The following is a 20,433-nucleotide window of genomic DNA, read 5'->3' on the forward strand; positions in this document are numbered from 1 at the left end:
ATCTACTTAACCCTATCCTCAATTTAACTGTCGCAGATGCATCTGTTCATGACAGTATTGATAGGAGTGACCCCTGCACAATCTTTGTGGAGGTGAAGTCCTGTCTTTGTATTGCAGATACCTTCAATCATGTTGTGTGGAATTAACACGGTGCTAAATGGGATAGATTTCAAGCAGATCGAGGAACTCCGACAAGACGTCCATAAGGGCATCAGCTGCATGGGAACATCTATCTGCAAATTCCCCTCCAAGAAGCACCATTCTCACTTTTTTGCCGGTTCTTCACTCTCTTTGTTTTTGTTCTCCACTCCAAACGCCACCACGAACGGCCGGCAGCAGCACTTGCTAAGGCTATTTCGGCAGCACTTTCCAAACCCTTGGAAGAATATTGGCTGCAAACACATTGAGCAATGGACTACTTGGTCAAGTGCAAATGGCCATGGGCTACTTCTCCCCTGGCACTGTCACTGTTGTGGAAGGTGCAGAGATCCTAGTGTGGATCCAGAAGAATGTGTTCTTCACTGCCGATAGGAGGAGCATGTTCCAATGTTTTGGGTAGGGAAGAGAACAAAATCTCAGCCAAACTTCTAGCGAATGGGGAAAGAGCCCATTCATTGATTCACCCAGCCAATATCTATACAGATGGTTACAAAAGACCTTTGCACTTAGTTCATTACTTTACAATGGGACATGTAGTACTTAATAGATAGCCATTTTCTGACTGCTTAATAACAAAATGACTCTACGTGAGACTACTTAAAACCGGGTGTAACTGTATATCACCATTCCTTCGTTGTTGCGGAGTCAAAATCTTGGAATTTCCTTCCAAACAAAACTTTGCAGCCCAGCTGTTGTAGGTACAACGGTTCAAGAAAGCGGCTCGCCACCACCACCGCAGGGACAATTTGAGATGTGCACCAAATGCTGGCTTTGACAGCATTCACATCCCAAGAACAAATCTTTTTAAAGTGTGCCATGTGTTTCAGCCCTCTGTGCACTCCCATGTTCTTCTGTGTGCGTCAGGTAATGGCCACTGATAGAAACTTCTCTTAAACTGACCATTTCAAACAGTCCTGACAGAGAAACTTGCGAATTATCATAGATACTTTGGATGAATTTTGTCCCTTGCTGAAATGTGTCTGAAAATGAACATATTTGAGAATAACCTCACCACTCCTAGCATAGCTATTCTCAAACATATGATGTAGTATTTTAATTGACTGGTTGAGGATATCCTCAATAAGGTGAAAGTATTCCATAACTTTTGTATGTTTTTTGTAGGGTGACTAAAGAGCAAGATTTTTGTTTTCTTCAGGCGCTATGAAGAGGACATCTACTGGAGGAGAATGGAAGAGGAACACCACTACTGGGATGACCGTCGCAGAATGGCTGATGGATATCCACCAGGTTTACTTGGTGTTCGACCAGGAATGATGCAACCCCAGGGGCCACTGGTATGTTGGTTTCCACAAAGATTAAGCTCATTTGATAAATAAGTGTAGATTTTTAAAAAATACATTTGAGGACTGAAATGAGTTGGAATTCACGGAATTGGAAAGACAGATTCTGTAATCTGTGCATTATCTGGAACTGGTTATCCAAATTGAAATATACCCTTCCTGTCTTTGCATGCTAGTTTTGAACTTCCACCTGTACTTGTCTACTGAGCTGCTGGAAGATCAATTAGTTTTGCATCTCGGCTCATTACTTCTGCAATTATTAAATAAATTGAGGTTTGTAGCAATTGTTTTTTGGTAAAGATAGATTGTGGTTTGGGTACTCAGAAAATAAATGTTAAAATATGCTTTTGATTGCTAGCTGATCAAATCTGGCTGTTGTAGTAGAATACAGTGTATGTAACAGCAGCAAACAAAATGCATTATTTTGACACCTATCTTTCGACCTCTGCTCAGCCTCCCAGACGTCCAGACTCATCGGATGATCGCTACGTTATGACAAAGCATGCTGCAATCTATCCAACCGAGGAGGAGCTGCAGGCCGTCCAGAAGATAGTATCGCATACTGAACGCGCTCTTAAACTTGTGTCCGACTGCATCACGGAACAAGATAAACCAAAGAATAAAGAGGATGAGAAGAAAGATGCAATTAAAGATAGGTATGGCACTTTATTGGATTGGATTTGTTTATTGTCACGTGTACCGAGGTACAGTGAAAATTATTTTTCTGCGAGCAGCTCTACAGGTCATTAAGTACATGGGAAGAAAAGGGAATAAAAGAAAATACATAATAGGGCAACACAAGATATACCATGTAACTACATAAGCACTGGCATCGGATGAAGCATACAGGGTGTAGTGTTAATGAGGTCAGTCCATAAGAGGGTCATTTAGGAGTCTGGTGACAGTGGGGAAGAAGCTGTTTTTGAGTCCGTTCGTGCGTGTTCTCAGACTTCTGTATCTCCTGCCCGATGGAAGAAGTTGGAAGAGTGAGTATGAATGAGTGAGTATTGATTATGCTGTTCATTTGATTATTGTTCACTTCTGATGTCTGCAAATCTCTGTGGACACTGAGAATTTTGATGCATGTATCATGTTAAATTATCATGATGTTAGCAAACCTTATATCTAGTAGCCATTAGTGTGGATGTGATATTTTTCAATAATAAAATGATGTACACAGAATAAATATCTGCCAGATTTTTGTTTGGTTATTGATCTAAAATCAAAGATATTAATTATTAATGCACTTAATAGTCTTTCAGTATCACTGGTTCAGAATCCTGGAATTTCCTACTTAACAGCATTGTGGGAGTACCTACACTCCCACACTAAGATTGCAGTAGTTCAAGAAGGTGGTTCAAGCCCACATCCCATGAACATAAAAAAAATGTTTAAGGAACAGTTAATATATTGCTGAAAAAAAGAAACATTTGTTGAAGCTTTATTGAAAGATGGGTGTCAAAATAATCCATTTTCTTTGCTGCTGTTATATACACTGTATTCTACTACAGCAGCCAGATTTGATCACATCAGGAACACACATTAGGACAATCGCATGAATACCAATGTAATGGAAAACAAAAGCTATACTGTATGAGTCCTGATTGGTTGACAGGTGGACTATGGTAGAGGTGTTGCCATGGAGAATGCACCAGTTATAGAATTTACAGTGCAGAAGGAGGCCATTCGGCCCATTGGGTCTGCACCAGCCCATGGAAAGAGCACCTTACTTAAACCCACGTCGCCACCCTATCCCCGTTACCCAGTAACCCCACCTAACCTTTTTGGACACAAAGGGCAATTTATCATGGCCAATCCACCGAACCTGCACATCTCTGGACTGTGGGAGGAAACTCGGTGCACCCGGAGGAAACCCACGCAGACTCAGGGTGAATGTGCAGCCTCCACATAGACAGTGACCCATTCCAGGATTCGAACCTGCTAACCACTGAGCTACCGTGCTAGTCCTTGTTGACTAACAGTTGGTAACCAACCGTTAACTGCCAAGCATTGTTTAAAATTTAAATCAGTCAGTTTGATTTTAATTGATGAAAGCTTTGTCGAGGAATGATTCCATTATTCTGTCTAGCTGAAACTGGTACAGTGTGCATACATTTACTTTCTTTCTACAAAGAACAGGACCCTCTGTATTAATAGTAGGAGCTTCCAAAACATGCAAATGCTTCACATTGTGGGTCCAACTGACTCTTAAATTGGTTGACAGCGTAATTCCTAGCACACTGAGGATTATTTTACAAATTTTGTCCAATGCAACATCACATCTAATGTTGGACACTGTTTTGAGTTTTGCCAGAATGGGCTGGTTGGGTACAGTCTGTACCATGCCCGTTGCAAACAGCAGAAAAGACATGATGTTTGATACAGTCCCCCAGTCTTTGCGATGTCCGGCCTGCATGTCTAGCATTACGCCAGCACTGAAATCCATATACCACATTGCTCATTTGCGTGATAGGCAAGACATCATTTTGGCTTGATGGCAGCATCCTATTAATGGAAAATACCACTTTTGTTGCTACTGCATAGCAGCATGAAACCCCTGACTTCACCTGTTATTCAAATTTTGAGACATTTTACCCTTCCAGGGTAAGAACATAAGAACTAGGAGCAGGAGTAGGCCATCTGGCCCCTCAAGCCTGCTCCGCCATTCAATGAGATCATGGCTGATCTTTTGTGGACTCAGCTCCACTTTCCGGCCCGAACACCATAACCCTTAATCCCTTTATTCTTCAAAAATCTATCTATCTTTACCTTAAAAACATGTAATGAAGGAACCTCAACTGCTTCACTGGGCAAGGAATTCCATAGATTCACAACCCTTTGGGTGAAGAAGTTCCTCCTAAACTCAGTCCTAAATCTACTTCCCCTTATTTTGAGGCTATGTCCCCTAGTTCTGCTTTCACCCGCCAGTGGAAACAACCTGCCCGCATCTATCCTATCTATTCCCTTCATAATTTTAAATGTTTCTATAAGATCCCCCCTCATCCTTCTAAATTCCAACGAGTACAGTCCCAGTCTACTCAACCTCTCCTCATAATCCAACCCCTTCAGCTCTGGGATTAACCTAGTGAATCTCCTCTGCACACCCTCCAGTGCCAGTATGTCCTTTCTCAAGTAAGGAGACCAAAACTGAACACAATACTCCAGGTGTGGCCTCACTAACACTGTATACAATTGCAACATAACCTCCCTAGTCTTAAACTCCATCCTTCTAGCAATGAAGGACAAAATTCCATTTGCCTTCTTAATCACCTGTTGCACCTGTAAACCAACTTTCTGTGACTCATGCACTAGCACACCCAGGTCTCTCTGCACAGCGGCATGCTTTAATATTTTATCGTTTAAATAATAATCTCGTTTGCTGTTATTCCTACCAAAATGGATAACCTCACATTTGTCAACATTGTATTCCATCTGCCAGACCCTAGCCCATTCACTTAACCTATCCAAATCCCTCTGCAGACTTCCAGTATCCTCTGTACTTTTCGCTTTACCACTCATCTTAGTGTCATCTGCAAACTTGGACACATTGCCCTTGGTCCCCAACTCCAAATCATCTATGTAAATTGTGAACAATTGTGGGCCCAACATGATCCCTGAGGGACACCACTAGCTACTGATTGCCAACCAGAGAAACGCCCATTAATCCCCACTCTTTGCTTTCTATTAATTAACCAATCCTCTATCCATGCTACTACTTTACCCTTAATGCCATGCATCTTTATCTGACGCAGCAACCTTTTGTGTGGCACCTTGTCAAAGGCTTTCTGGAAATCCAGATATACCACATCCATTGGCTCCCCGTTATCTACTGCACTGGTAATGTCCTCAGAAGATTCCACTAAATTAGTTAGGCACGACCTGCCCTTTATGAACCCATGCTGCGTCTGCCCAATGGGACAATTTCTATCCAGATGCCTCGCTATTTCTTCCTTGATGATAGATTCCAGCATCTTCCCTACTACCGAAGTTAAGCTCACCGGCCTATAATTTCTTGCTCTCTGCCTACCTCCTTTTTTAAACAGTGGTGTCACGTTTGCTAATTTCCAATCCACCGGGACCACCCCAGAGTTGAATTTTGGTAAATCATCATTTGTGCATCTGCAATTTCCCTAGCCATTTCTTTTAGCACTCTGGGATGCATTCCATCAGGGCCAGGAGACTTGTCTATCTTTAGCCCCATTAGCTTGCCCATCACTACCTCCTTAGTGATAACAATCCTCTCAAGGTCCTCACCTGCCATAGCCTCATTTCTATCAGTCGCTGGCATTTTATTTGTGTCTTCCACTGTGAAGACCGACCCAGAAAACCTGTTCAGTTCCTCAGCCATTTCCTCATCTCCCATTATTAAAACTCCCTTCTCATCCTCTAAAGGACCAATATTTACCTTAGCCACTCTTTTTTGTTTTATATATTTGTAAAAGCTTTTGCTGTCTGTTTTTATATTATGAGCAAATTTACTCTCATACTCTATCTTACTCTTCTTTATAGCTTTTTTAGTAGCTTTCTGTTGCCCCCTAAAGATTTCCCAGTCCTCTAGTCTCCCACCAATCTTTGCCACTTTATATGCTTTTTCCTTCAATTTGATACTCTCCCTTATTTCCTTAAGTATCCACGGTCGATTTTCCCTCTTTCTACCGCCCTTCCTTTTTGTTGGTATAAACCTTTGCTGAGCACTGTGAAAAATTGCTTGGAAGGTTCTCCACTGTTCCTCAACTGTTGCACCATAAAGTCTTTGCTCCCAGTCTACTGTAGCCAGTTCTTCTCTCATCCCATTGTAATTGTTTAAACACAAAACACTAGTATTTGATTTTACTTTCTCACCCTCCATCTGTATTTTAAATTCCGCCATATTGTGATCGCTCCTTCCGAGAGGATCCCTAACTATGAGATCATGAATCAGTCCTGTCTCATTACACAGGACAAGATCTAGGACTGCTTGTTCCCTCGTAGGTTCCATTACATACTGTTCTAGGAAACTATCGCGGATACATTCTATAAACTCCTCCTCAAGGTTGCCTTGACCGACCTGGTTAAACCAATCGACATGTAAATTAAAATCCCCCATGATAACTGCTGTACCATTTCTACATGCACCAGTTATTTCTTTGTTTATTGCCTGCCCCACCATAACGTTACTATTTGGTGGCCGATAGACTACTCCTATCAGTGACTTTTTCGCCTTACTATTCCTGATTTCCACCCAAATGGATTCAACCTTATCCTCCATAGCAGCGATGTCATCCCTTACTATTCCCCGGATGTCATCCTTAAATAACACCACCTCCCTTACCATCCACTCTGTGGTAAGAGTCCACATTCCAACCAATTAGCACTCTCTTCTCATACAGTAGAGGTGACCAAGTGTGCAGATGAGGCCAATGCATTTGACATGGTCTACTTGGATTTCAGCAAAGCTTTTGATATAGAAAACTAATGGCGAAGGTAAGAGCCCATGGGATCCAAGGAAATTTGGCAAATTGGATCCAGAATTGGCTGAGTGGTGGGAAGCAGAGGGTGAGGGTCAAGGGCTGTTTTTCTAACTGGAAGCCTATGCCCAGTAGGGTGCCGCTAGGATCAGTGTTGGGGCCTTGCTGTTTGTGGGTTATATAAATGATTTAGGCTTGAATGTAGGAGGTTTGATCAATAAGTTTCTGAAAATTGGTGGGGTGGTAAATAGTGAGGAGGGCTAGCCTTCCATTACAGAGACTATAGACTGGCTGGTCAGCTGGGCTGATTGGTGTCAAATAAAAATAAATCTATATAGCTTTGAGTTGATGCACTTTGGCAGGCCAAGCAAAGCAAGGGAATACATGATGAAAGACAGGACCCTGGGAAGCACCAAGGATCGACCCATTAAGGTAGCAGGACAGGTCGGTAAAGTGGTTAAGAAGACATATGGTATACTGGCCTTTTTTAGATGAGGCACAGACTTTAAGTGCAGGGAGGTTATGCTGGAACAGCATAAAACTTTGGTTAGACCAGAACTGGAGTATTGTGTGCGGTTCAGGAATCCACATTATAGGAGGGATGTGATAGCACTAGAAAGAGTGTAGGGGAGATTTACCAGGAAGTTTCCTGGGCTGGAGGGTTTTTAGTTATGGTGGGATTAGATAGACTGGGGTTGTTTTCCTTGGAGCAGAAGAGATTTGGGGAGGGTGGGGTGGACCACGTCATGATTGAGATGTATAAAATTATGAGAGACATAGATAGGGTAGACAGAAAGAAACCTTTCCTTTTGGAGGGATCAATGACCAGGGAGAATAGATTTAAGTTAAGGGGTACAGGGGGTTTAGAGGGGAATGTGAGGCAAATCTTTTTCACCCAGAGGGTGGTGGAAATCTGGAACTCCTGAAAAGGTGGTGGAGACAGAGACACTCCATTACATTTAAGAAATGTTTAGCTGTGCACTTGCAATACCAAGGCACACAAGGCTATAGACCAAGTGCTGGAAAATGGGATTAGAATAGTTATGTGGGTCGGTGGTGCAGTGGTTAGCGCTGCTGCCTCACGGCGCCAAGGATTTGGGTTTGACCCTGGCCCCAGATCACTGTCTGTGTGTAGTTTGCACATTCTCCCAGTGTCTTCGTGGGTCTCAACCCCACTACCCAAAAAGATGTGCAGGGTAGGTGAAATTGACCACGCTAAATTGCCTCTTAATTGAAAAAAATAGAATTGGGTACTGTAAATGTTTTTAAAAGAATAGTTATGTGGTTGCCGTTTAAAATGTTTTTATTTAAGTTTATATATTTTATACACTGGATGTTCAATAGGGGTATGCGTCGATTACAATATACAAGTAATTTCTCACTATCGATTTTCCCCCTCAGCCCCCTCCTTTTGTTGCTTCACGGTCCTTTCCAAGGTCACTTATTGTACAATGAGCAGTTATCTTCTATTTACATGTGTTCCCGCCCTTTTGTTGATTGGTCTCACCCCACCCCCCACCATCCAGTTTTTGGCGTTTCTTTGGGGATTCCGTTTCTTGTGGCCTTGTTCTAGGCCCCCTGATTTCTGTATTTACCATTTTCCAGCCTCGCCCTCCTTTCTCTCTTACCCCTCTCTTCCCTGTCTGTTCCCAGCATTCTCTTTGGCTCCCGTGCCAGCCCTCGCTCTGTTGGCCTCGAACAGGTCCTGGAACAAGTTGGTGAATGGTCGCTATGATTTGTGGAATCCATCCTCTGACCCTCAGCAGATTTTATCTTCTCCAGGTAGAGGAATTCCGACAGGTCTGCCAGCCAGTCTGCAGCAATGGGCCGTGCTGTTGATCGCCGAGCAATATTCTCCAGCGGGCGATTAGGGAGCAAGGGCATCGGCCCTCTTCCCCATGAATAGTTCTGGCTGGTCCGATATCCCGAACACTGCCACTCTTGGGCACGACTCCACCCGTACCCCCACCACCTTGGATATTGCCTCGGAGGCTGTCCAAAACCTGACCAGTCTGGGGCATTCCCAGAACATGTGGGCGTGGTTGGCCGGGCATCGTGGGCACCGTTCACCATTGTCCTCCACTCCTGGGAAGAACCTGCTCATTCAGGTTCTTGTCGGGTGTGCTCTACGCACCATTTTCAGCTGCATGAGGCTTAGTCTTGCGTGTGAGGAGGTGGAGTTGGCCCTGCTCAGTGTTACGCTCCAGAGTCTGCATCCTATTTCCGTCCCTATTTCTTGCTCACATTTTTCCCATTTTTTTGTCCAATGGGGAGCACGTCCTTTCTAATAGTTGCCCGTACAGGTCCTAGCAGTTTCTGTCCGCGTCCAGTAGCTCCTCTAGCATTGTGTTTTTTGGGGTCTGTGGGTAAGCTGTCATCTCTGCAGAGAAAATTCTTGACCTGTTGATGTTTGAGTTTGTTTCCGTTAGGTAGCTCCAGCCTCACCGCCAGTTTCTCTAGGGTCGCTAATCTGTCCTCCCGAGTGTAAAAGCCTCAAGCAATCAGTGTCCCCCCCCCATCCACCGCATGGGGTTGAAGCTCTCCATGACCTCTCCCAGTCCTAGTGGTGCTTCCAGCCCCCTCAATCTATCGTCTCCCACGACTAGCATATCAAGTCACTTGAGAAACTGTGCATGTCTATGTCGGGGATTTTCGCCATGGCCTTCTTTACAAATTCCGTGTCCCAATTGGGTGCGTACACGTTTACAGGACCACCGATGCCCTGCCCAGGATACTGCTGACCATGACGTACAGTCCCCCTTGGTCCATAACCGTCCTCGTCGCAGTAAACACAGTCCTCATTGAAAATAGTTACTCCTAGCTCATCGTGTAGCAGGACTGGTAGGTCTGTCCCACCCAGCCCTTCCTTATGTTTCCGAGAGTGACCTACTGAGGCGAATCTAGAGTTCTTCTCTCCCTCCCCTTGCCTCCCCAGTTGGAGATGTGCCGCAGCCCCCTTCTCATTCATACCTCTTGGCGCAAGCTTTCCCGCTCGTTGATGGTTCCCCTCTCGATCTGACACCTCCTATGCCCGCTCTACTGGTGTTCCTACTAATACCTCCTCACCCTCTCCTGCACTCTACTGCACTCGCCCCTTCCTTTCTATGAGTTGGTTCCCCTGTTCAAAGCAAGGCGATGCAGCCTCACGCAAAATGGTCCATTGGTTTCCTCCACGTCGTCTGTGCCTTCCTCATCACTGCCTCTCTTGCTGTCTGTCCAAGCCGTTCTTGTGGATGAACTCGTCCACTTCTGCCCTGATATGTTACCCAGACCCTGGCTGGGAAAAGCATCCCAAATCTGATTTTTGCTTTTATATAGGGCCGACTTTGCATGATTAAATTCCGCCCTGCGCTTTGCCAGGTCTGCCCCAATATTTTGATACACTCTGATGTTATGTCCCTCCCAGTTGCATGCCTTTGTCTGTCTAGCCCAGCAAAGGATCCTTTTCCAGTCCTGGTACTTGTGCAGCTTGGCTGTTACTGCTCTTGGCTGCTCCCCCGCTTTGGGCTTTGATCGGCGCAACCTGTGAGCCCTGTGGATCTCTGGCGGTTAGGGAAAGCTGTCCCTCCCCACTAGGTTGCCCAGAATTTGGGCCTTGGGGCTGGCCAGGAACCCCTCACCTTGTGGGTCCGCTGACCTACATGCTTGCCGCTCTTGGCCCTTGACTTAATTCCTGGTTTCCCTGTGGCCTCTTGAACTGCTGTTTCCTGACGTTTTCGCTGTCTATTATCCTTGAGTGTAAGCGGTGTTTTATTCGGTCAAAAGTGCCTATTTTGTTGTCTTACGGAGGAGAGCCGCCTGATGTGTCACGACTCAGCACATCCCAACACTAGAAGTCATTAAGTGATTGTTTTTGACTGGTGCAGACGCGATGGGCAAAAGGACTTTTTCTGTGCTGTAGTCCTCTATGACTGGTATCAATTTGTTGTTTTCCCTTGCCATTTGTACTCTTGTGTGATTGTCCTGATGAGTGTAGGATAAAATGTTGAGACAAAATGTTCCTTTTTTTCCAGCAATATTCAAGTATGTACTGCCAAATGACTATTAGTTTAATACATTTATGATTGCAATTGAACTTTATTTGCCCTTATTTATTACTCTATTTTCTGATTCAGAATTACTTGGCATTAACCTTTTAAAAAAAATTGTGACTGTTTGGCTTTTCTGCAATTACTTTACCCTACTTGCTTTTTGATCTGATTGCATGACAATTTATATGCTCTATCAGAGCATATTGGTTGTTGCTCATGAAAAATGAAAATCGTTTATTGTCACAAGTAGGCTTCAATGAAGTTACTGTGAAAAGCCCCTAGTCGCCACATTCCGGCGCCTGTTCGGGAGGCTGGTACGGGAATTGAACTGTGCTGCTGGCCTGCCTTAGTCAGGTCAGCTTTAAAAGCCAGCGATTTAGCCCAGTGAGCTAAACCAGCCCATAGTGGAATAGGAGACTAAATCGATTTCTACAACAGCATCTGAAGATGAATGGTTTGCTGTGAATGATGCAAGATAATTTATTTTTAAGTCAAAAAGCTCCACATTTTCAAGAATCCATTGCATGCGAATCTGTTTTTTGAGAAAACATTTTATTGATGCATTTATAATTTTAACATTCTAAACAACAGCGCGGTCCGACACACGCAATTACATCACAATGCCCAACTCTTCCCCCCCCCCCCCCGCCCGCCCTACCTCCTGACTGCCCATATATCCGTATATTAGATTCCCCATCCTTATTCTGCAATGCCATGCCCCCCTCTTCCCCCCCCCCCCCCCAACCTTCTGCTGATGGTCAGTTTTCCTTCAAGAAGTCGAATGAACGGCTGCCACCTCCGAGCAAACCCCTGAATTGATCCTCTTAAGGTGAACTTAATCTTCTCCAGCCTGAGAAACCCTGCCATATCACTGACCCACATCTCTGACTTGAGGCTCTGAGTCCCTCCATCCCAACAAAATTCGTCTCTGGGCCACCAGGTAGGTAAAGGCCAAAACATCGGCCTCTCTCCCCATCTCAGCTCCCCAATCCTCCGACACCCAAATATTGCCATCTCTGGACTCTGAGTAACCCTCCCTTCCAGGACCTCTGACATGACGTCCGCAAATCCCTGCTTCAGCTTCGGACACGCCCAAAACATGTGTACGTGATTGGCCGGGCTTCCCCCACACTGCCCACACCTGTCCTCCATCTCAAAAACCTACTCATCCGGGCCATAGTCATCTGAGCCGTATGGACCACCTTGAACTGGATCAGGCTAAACCTGACACACAATGAGGATGAATTGACTCTCCTCGAGGCCTTTCCCCATTGTCCAAATTCCAACTTCCCTCCCAGCTCCTCCTCCCACTTCCTCTTCACCTCCCCGATTGGGACCTCTTCCCATTCCATCAACTCCTTATATATTTCTGAGACTCTCCCCTCCCCAACCCCTGTTTTTGACATCGCCTTATCCTGCAGTCCCCTCAGAGGGAGGCGAGGGAAGCTTGGAACCTGCCTCCGGACAAAGTCCCATACCTGCAGGTACCGAAATCCGTTCCCACCCGGCAACTCAAACTCCTCCTCTAATCTCTTCAGGCACGGAAAACCCTCTTCAATAATGAAGAGATCTCCATATCTCTCAATCCCTGCCCCCTGCCAATTCCTAAAGTCCCCATCTGGAACAAAACGGTGGTTGTCACAGAACGGTGACCACACCAATGCCCCCTCCAGTCTCATGTGCTGCCTCCATTGCCCCCACACCCTCCGGGCTGCCACTACCACTGGGCTTGTGGAGTACCGAGCCGGCGAGAACGACACAGGTACCGTTAACAAAGCTTCCAAACTCGTACCCTTACAGGATGCCGCCTCCACTCACTCCCACACCGACCCCTGCCCCACTATCCACTTCCTAAACATCAATATATTCGCCGTCCAGTAATAATTAATAAAATTCGGAAGGGCCAAGCCCCCCCATCCCGCGCCCCCGTTCCAAAAGGACCTTCCTCACCCTCGGGGGGCCTTACCAGCCCATACGAAACCTGAGATCACCGCATTCATCTTCCTGAAAAATGCCTTGGGGATAAAAATTGGAAGACCTGGAAACACAAATAGCAATCTCTGGAGGACCGTCACCTTCACAGTCTGTACCCTCCCCGCCAGTGACAGCGGGAGCATGTCCCACCTGCGGAAGTCACCTTTCATTTGCTCAAGAGCCCTGCCCAAATGTAACTTGTGGAGCTGACCCCAGTCAGTCCCTTGCCACCTGAATCACCCAGGTACCTAAAACTCCTTCCCACCACTTTAAACGGTAACTCCCTCAGTCTCCTCTCCTGCCCCCGTGCCTGGATTGCGAACATCTCATTCTTACCCATGTTTAATTTGTAGCCTGAGAACCGACCAAATTCCTCCATAATCCCAGCCACTCTCCCCAAACGGGTCTGTTATGTAAAGTAGCAGTCATCCATGTAGAGTGAACCCCTATGCTCCACCCCCCTCACTATCCCCTGCCAGATGTTAGATGACCTAAGCACCATTGCCAAGGGCTCTACGGCCAGGGCAAACAGTAGTGGGGAGAGTGGACACCCCTGTCTTGTCCCCTACCCAAAATAAAATATTCTACCGGCCCCCTTTGGTCCTTACATTCGCCACCGGTCTGATATAACAGCCGGGCCCAGTCAACGAATCACTGCCCGAACCCAAACCTTCCCAGGATATCCCACACGTACTTCCACTCTATCCGATCAAAGGCCTTTTCTGCATCCATGGCTACCACCACCTCTGCTTACAAATCTATTAATAATTCCAGAAGAAAGTGGTTGTCAGCAAACTGAGCCTATAGTTTTATAGAAACAAAGTGGTTGACTCTTAACTACCCTAAGCAGTGATCTAACACGCCCACTCTGTTCAAGGGCATGTAGGGACGGGCAACAATTGCTAGCAATCCCCACATTCCATTAAATTTATTTAAGTTTCTGGTCCCATCCGGTAATTGCTACAGAGAAACTTTGAGTGGAGAGGAACATGTAAAGAGAAAAACTGTCATCTGCAGGAAAATACCATTTGACACCGAGTCTTGAACTCAACCATTGCTTTTGCTATGTTACTAGTAACTGCATGGAGTACAAAAACTTGATTCACATTTTTTTCTCTCCTACCCACACTTGCTACAGAAGAGATGATAGCCAGAGAGCTTTGAAAGGTGTAATGCGAGTTGGTGTGCTTGCCAAAGGGTTGCTGTTACGTGGGGACAAAAATGTGAACCTTGTCCTGCTCTGCGCAGAGAAACCGACTGGAACACTGCTAAATCGCATTGCAGAGAACTTGCCAAAGCAGCTTGCGGTATGGTACTTTTACTCAAAACCGATTGGTCATTGCCTAAGAAAATGCCTTTAGCACCATTTTGCATCCTAAATGTGGAAGTACCTGGAATCAAAGAGAAAATGCTGGAAAATCTCAGCAGGTCTGAGATCAAAGCTTTGACAAAGAGTCATCTGGACTTGAAATGTTAGCTCTTTTCTCTCCCTATAGATGCTGCCAGACCTGCTGAGATTTTCCAGCATTTTCTCTTTGGTTTCAGATTCCAGCATCTGCAGTAATTTGCTTTTATGTTGAAGTACCTGGAGTGGGTTAGATTAGCAGATATATATATTTTTTTGCTGTTAAATTGGCAGATGTGGCTCACTGGCAGTAATTCTGAGCACAGCAAATAAACCAATTCATAAATGTTCAACGTTAATAGGCTGCTATTTTCGCAAAATGGGGTATAGAAAAGTGCAAATTGTGAACTGAAGTTAGAAAGTGCAACTCCTACAAAAGCTTGGTCACTCTTGTTTGATCTCTTTTTGTAAAAGGAGATGATAGAAAGATGATTAATGCTGGGAACGTCAAACAGAAAATTCCTAGGAATTAGCAAATTTCAGCATTTGTTTGAGGAAAAACATTCATTTGGTTTCTCTTTATAGATCTTGACTGGGTATTTACTACATTTTCTATTCCTGTTTTGGGCTTGTGTAATGCTGGACTGTACAGCAGTGCAGCATTTCCAAGTTAACTTTTAAAAATCTAATTGCAGGCAACCACTCCCGAGAAATATGAAGTGAAGTGCTGTGTACCTGACTCGGCCATAATTCTTACTTCGTTTGCGGAACCGAAAATGCAAGTCACCATCACACTTACATCCCCGGTCATTAGAGAGGAGAACATGAGGGATGGAGGTTGGAAGTCTAAGATTCTTTACTTGTCTGCTTCTCTCTTCTGTTTTCTTCCTGCTATCTTCAGATGCCAATGGGCCCTAGGAGTTACTCTATGACACTTTTCAGTATATAAGAGACTTGAAAGAAAGTGGAATTCAAAGCATGTTAGCGTGTGCAAAATGTGAAGTTGCCTGTGTGATAGTAAAGGAAAGTGTTGTAGAACTCACTATTCTGAGGTCCCTTGGTATTCAACATATAGCTCCCCTGAGTGCAAGCTGAACTCTGTATTCTTAAAGAATATTTTTGTAATGTAATTTCCAAGTGTGCTGGTGTTCATATTTTTAAACTTTCTTGACAATTCATAAGATTCCTTTCAACAAAACAGGGCTCTTAAATTCAGATTTGCTGTCTGGAAACTCTTATATTTGTGACAGATACTTTATATCCAACAAAGTTAAAACCAAGATGTAAAATAACTGGTAAATGGCCTGTGGAATGCTGATTAATTCTATAATTATCTGCTAAAGCATCTTGTTGCTTTTTGAGTTGCTGACGTACATACTGTAAAGCTGATTTTTTGTCTCTTGAAAACATGAACCAAAGCTTTAACTTGAATGGATATATACCTTTTCAAAAATATTTAATTTGGAGCAAAAGTTAAAACCCAGGCACCAAAGTAATCATACGTCTTGTATAAAAACACTATTAAACTACTCAACAACATTTTTGTTAATTCTGAGTTAAGGAACAGCACATAATTCTTGAGTTTGATCGAATTTTAGAGCCCTGGTGATGTAAAATGCCAGATTTCATTTTAAGCTTTCAGAAAATCCTTGGGGGAGTTACTAAACTACTACTAATGAAGGCTTTGCGAGAGGAATCTCTGATGGATGAGGGGTAGGGGTGTAATGAAAAAATTCCCTTAATTGTTAGACTGCCGCCAGATTGAGTCTGCTTGTTTTGCTGGTGTTGACTCTGCAATAACTTACTTGTGACCTTTGTTGGGATGTAGATTTCCAGCAAGATGGTTGTTTTTATCTATCCATAGCTCATGGATTCAGTCCAAAGCCTTCTAGCATCAACAGCAAGAATCGAATCCTCTCAGGGGCTGCTGCCACGTCATCGGAAGGATTTTGACCAAGGTTTTTGTAAGAGCTTAGCCACACCTGCCACACAGTTGTTGGATGGACTGGGGCCACTCCAGCCTTGCTTATATATAAAAATGTATCTAGAGATCGAACAATGCCACTTAGTGTTGGTATCAGATGTTTTGCTTTCTTTAAAATGAAGTAAATTGCTTTCACAATGCCCTTTCCTACAAAATTGCATTTAATTGAAATTCTAATGTAAGAATTCAATTTCTATAATTGTGTAGTTTCCAAACTTAAAGGCATTCAAATTACTTTCAGTGGTTTGTTTATAAGGAAATGTCTGGTATGTTATGCTAGCATTGCATATACTGCCAGATATGTGGTATCGGTCTATCTCTTTAAGTATTCTTGCAGAATTCCATTTCCTTTCCTGCTTTCTTTAACTTAGTTTGACGCTGCTGAAATACAAATGATAATTGTATCTATTAAACTTTAGCAGGGCCACAAAAATTCATTTTTAAAAGCAGCCAAGCAAGCATCCATTATTCCTGCTGGTAAAATTTCAGTTCTACAGTTTCCAAAGACTGGATTGTAACGACTCCAACTTGGAGTATCATTGCCCACCCACTCTCTCGCACCCCTCTCCCCCACCCTTACCTAGTGGCATGAAGAAAACGTTCTGCCAGTCAGTTAAGTAAATTGAAAAATAATACAAATTTGCACATAAGACATTGGTGGTGTTGGAGTAAAATCACAGTTCTTTTCATTTGAACTGAGGATCAAAGCCATTTCAGGCTAGCATAGAACTACTGCAATCTACCTCTCTGGGCTCTCGTCCTAAATTACTGACTCAAATTTTCAGTATATTCATTAACAAATTCTGTTTAAATTGACTAGTGAAATTTTTGTAAGATGTGTTTTTCTATAATAAGGCATACGTTAATTCTAACACTCAATTCCATCATCCAATTCCAAAATGTTAACTTTGCAGATGGCCTTTCAAGTAATTTGTATTTAAATGTGGTAAATTATGCTGCATAAAATGGTGACTATGTAAGTTACCTAAATGGATTACAAACTCTATTGATGACTTTATGGCTCTCCTAAGTATACTAATAAACTAAAATTATCAACAAACTAAAGAGGCTTAATCTAATTTTTCAACCAACCGGCAAAAACAATTATTGGTAAATCTTATCGTTGAAATCGTTTTTTGGATCTGAGGCCATAAATCATAAAGTTAATTAGTTTCTAAACTAAGTTATGCTAGCTTAGTAGGTTCTCTTTCAATGCCAGTGTTTTAACTTTTGAAGTTTAATATGGACATGCCTCTATTATATCCAGTTCTGACAGTACATACCTCCACTTCACTTTGGATGCTGTATTGTTGGGTGTAGTTTAAAATTTCCCTCATTTTGATCCTTCACTGAATGCAAGATATTTTTAAAATCATGGGTACTGACAAGGTTGACTAATTTTTTTTTCCAACGTGGGGTATTTGTTGAGAAAGCTAGCTGGAAATATAAAGACCAGTAATAGTTTCTACAAGTAAATAAAAAAGAGAAGAGTAGCTATAGTGCCTATTATTCCCTTAGTGGTTGAGACTGGGAAGTTAGTAATAGTGAACCAATGAAATAGCAGCGTTGCCAGGTATTTTGCATCAGCCTACACTGTACAAGACACAAAGTATCCCAAGAATAGTAGGAAATCAAGAGGGGAAAGGGAAGGAGGAATTTAAAACGCACACTAGGAAAATGGTACTGGGTAAACTATTGGGACTCAAGCCCGACAAATCCCTTGGGCTTGAGGCCTGCATCCTGGCATCTTAAAAGAAGTGGCAGCAGAGATGCATTAGTTGTAATCTTACAAATAACTCCGAATTATGGAAAGGTCCCAGCGGATTGGAAAACCACAAACATGTAAACACTTATTCAAGAAAGGAGGGAGATAGAAAGCAGGAAACTAGATGTCAATTAGTCCAATGGATGTCACAGGGAAAATTCTTGAATCCATTATTAATGAGATAGTAACAGAACATTTAGAAATTTATAATACTATCAGGCAGAGACAACATAGTTTTCTGAAAGGGAAATCTTGTTTCACTAATTTATTAGAGTTCTTTGACGTAGCAAGCACTGTGATAAAGGGGAAAGTGTATTTGGATTTTCAAAAGACATTCGATAAGGCGGCACACAAGATTATTATACGATACAAGAGCTTATGTTGTGGTTGGTGGGGCGGGGTGGCATGCTAGTGTGGATATGGATTGGTTAGTTAACATGAAGCAGAGAGTTGGAATATGAGTCGTTTTCGGATTGGCAAACTTAACTAATGGAGTGCCGCAAGGATGCTGAGGCCTCAGCTGTTTATAGTTTACATTAATGACTTGGATGAAGGGACCAAGTGCATGATAGCTAAATTTTCTGATGACAAAGGTTGGAAAGCAAATTGCGAGGAGGATACAGAGTCTGCTAATAAGTAAATAGGCAAAAAATTGGCAGATGGAGATAATGTAGGAAAATGTGAGCTCATCCACTTGGGCAGGAAGAAAAGCAGAATATTTAAATGGAGAGAGAGAAAGACTGCAGAATTCTGTGGTACAGAGGGATTTCCATATCCTGGTATGTGCATCTCGAAAAGCTAGCAGGTGCAGCAAATAATTGGGAAGACAAATAGAATGCTGGCATTTAATGCAAGGGGAAAGGAGTATAAAAGTAGGGAGCTACAGTTGCACAGGGCCTTCATGATCATCTGGAGTACTGTGTACAGTTTTTGGTCCATTTGAGGGATACAATTGCATTGGAAGCAGTTCAGAGAAGTTTCGCTTGGCTGATTCCTGCGATAATGGGATTAGAAAAGGTTGAATAAGTTAGACGTATACTCAATGAAGTTTGGATGATTGAAAGGTGATCTTAGTGAAGCGCGTCCAGTTCTGAAGGAGCTTGACGGTGGACATTGGGAGGATGGTTCCCCTTGTGAGGGAGTGTAGAATTGGGGAGCACAATTTAAAATAAGATTTATGGGGCAGCGGGCACTTAGGATTTTCTGTCCCGCCAGCCAATGGGGTTACCCGTTGTGGGCAGCCCCACGTCGTCGGGAATCCCCGTGGGGGCTGTCGGCAAAATGGAGAATCCCGGCAGCTGAGAATCCACGCAGAGAGTTCTCCCCTTTAATAATAGAGATGAGGAGGATTTCTTTCTCTGAGGGTCTTTGGCATCTATTTCCTAGAAATAAGTGGAGGTGGGGTCATTAAATATACTGAAAGCTGATATCTGAGTTATACAACAAAGCAGTTTAGTATCATGGGGGCAGGCAGGAAAAGGGTTATGGGGTAGGCAGGAAAGTGAAGTTAGAAGGCCACAACTCAAATCAGTCATGATCTTATTCGGCTTGCGGGCCGAATGCTGACTTCCTATTCCTTATCTTAGTTACCTAGTCATTTTTCTCGTTCATCATTTACTACTTGATTATTGTAATATATAGTAACTGGCATTGAACGGAAACTCCAGTTTAGGTGAAATTATAAACATTTATGTACAATAGCTTTAAAGTAAATTTCTTCCAACAAAGCAATAAAGATGAAATGCCAGTGAACTAATTAAAATATGTACCTTGTCAATTGACCACTTCCAAGTTTACAAGATTCTTCCATTCTTAATTCTCTACATGGATTTCTGGAGGCCCTTCTATTATATGTTCTGAATTGGCTGGTGAAGTGTGGCTACTAGTCCTCCTTTGTATTTTAGGACTAACTAATATTTGAAGCAGAGTCTTTATTTGTTTGATTACACTGGCCGTTTTTAAATGTGTCTTTTAAAAACAAAACTTCATGCTCGCTGAGTTACTTGAGACATCAAAAAACTCAAGTATAATAATGCATTAAATTGGAATTCATTGGATTCTTGAAAGTATTGATAATTCCCTCATGAAAAGTCAGTTTTGGGTAGTATGTGTGGCAGTATGGCTATGTTTCTGAAATGACATGCCTACCTGGTCAAACACCCATTCCTCACTGCACTTTGCCAATTCGATCCATTTTAGATGTAACCTCGGTTATGGTGAAAGATCCACCGGACGTCTTGGACAGGCAAAAATGCCTTGACGCTCTGGCTGCTCTACGCCACGCTAAGTGGTTCCAGGTTCGGAACATCATTTTACTTTCTTCTTGTAGCCTTATGAGAGATAATTGAGTTTATGACTTTTCCATGAAAATGAGCTACTACATAGTAAACCTAATATTCCCAAGGCTGCCTACATTGATCGTGCCTT

At 43.2% G+C, this 20,433-nt stretch overlaps 1 protein-coding gene across 3 annotated transcripts in view; it reads left to right on the forward strand.

The window, feature by feature from the left end:
* Positions 1-20,433, forward strand: part of zfr (zinc finger RNA binding protein) — a 135,396-nt gene that overhangs the window by 97,599 nt on the left and 17,364 nt on the right. The window contains exons 14-18 of one of the 3 annotated variants that reach the window (XM_038790705.1): positions 1,316-1,454; positions 1,914-2,116; positions 14,051-14,219; positions 14,953-15,094; positions 20,206-20,303. In XM_038790705.1, the coding sequence (XP_038646633.1) occupies positions 1,316-1,454; positions 1,914-2,116; positions 14,051-14,219; positions 14,953-15,094; positions 20,206-20,303 (751 nt within the window). The remainder of the gene's footprint in view (positions 1-1,315; positions 1,455-1,913; positions 2,117-14,050; positions 14,220-14,952; positions 15,095-20,205; positions 20,304-20,433) is intronic. The other 2 variants (XM_038790706.1, XR_005459942.1) reach the window with 2 other exon arrangements.

This window comes from Scyliorhinus canicula, chromosome 3 (assembly GCF_902713615.1).
Source record: "Scyliorhinus canicula chromosome 3, sScyCan1.1, whole genome shotgun sequence".
In the NCBI taxonomy this organism is placed as follows: Eukaryota; Metazoa; Chordata; class Chondrichthyes; order Carcharhiniformes; family Scyliorhinidae; genus Scyliorhinus; species Scyliorhinus canicula.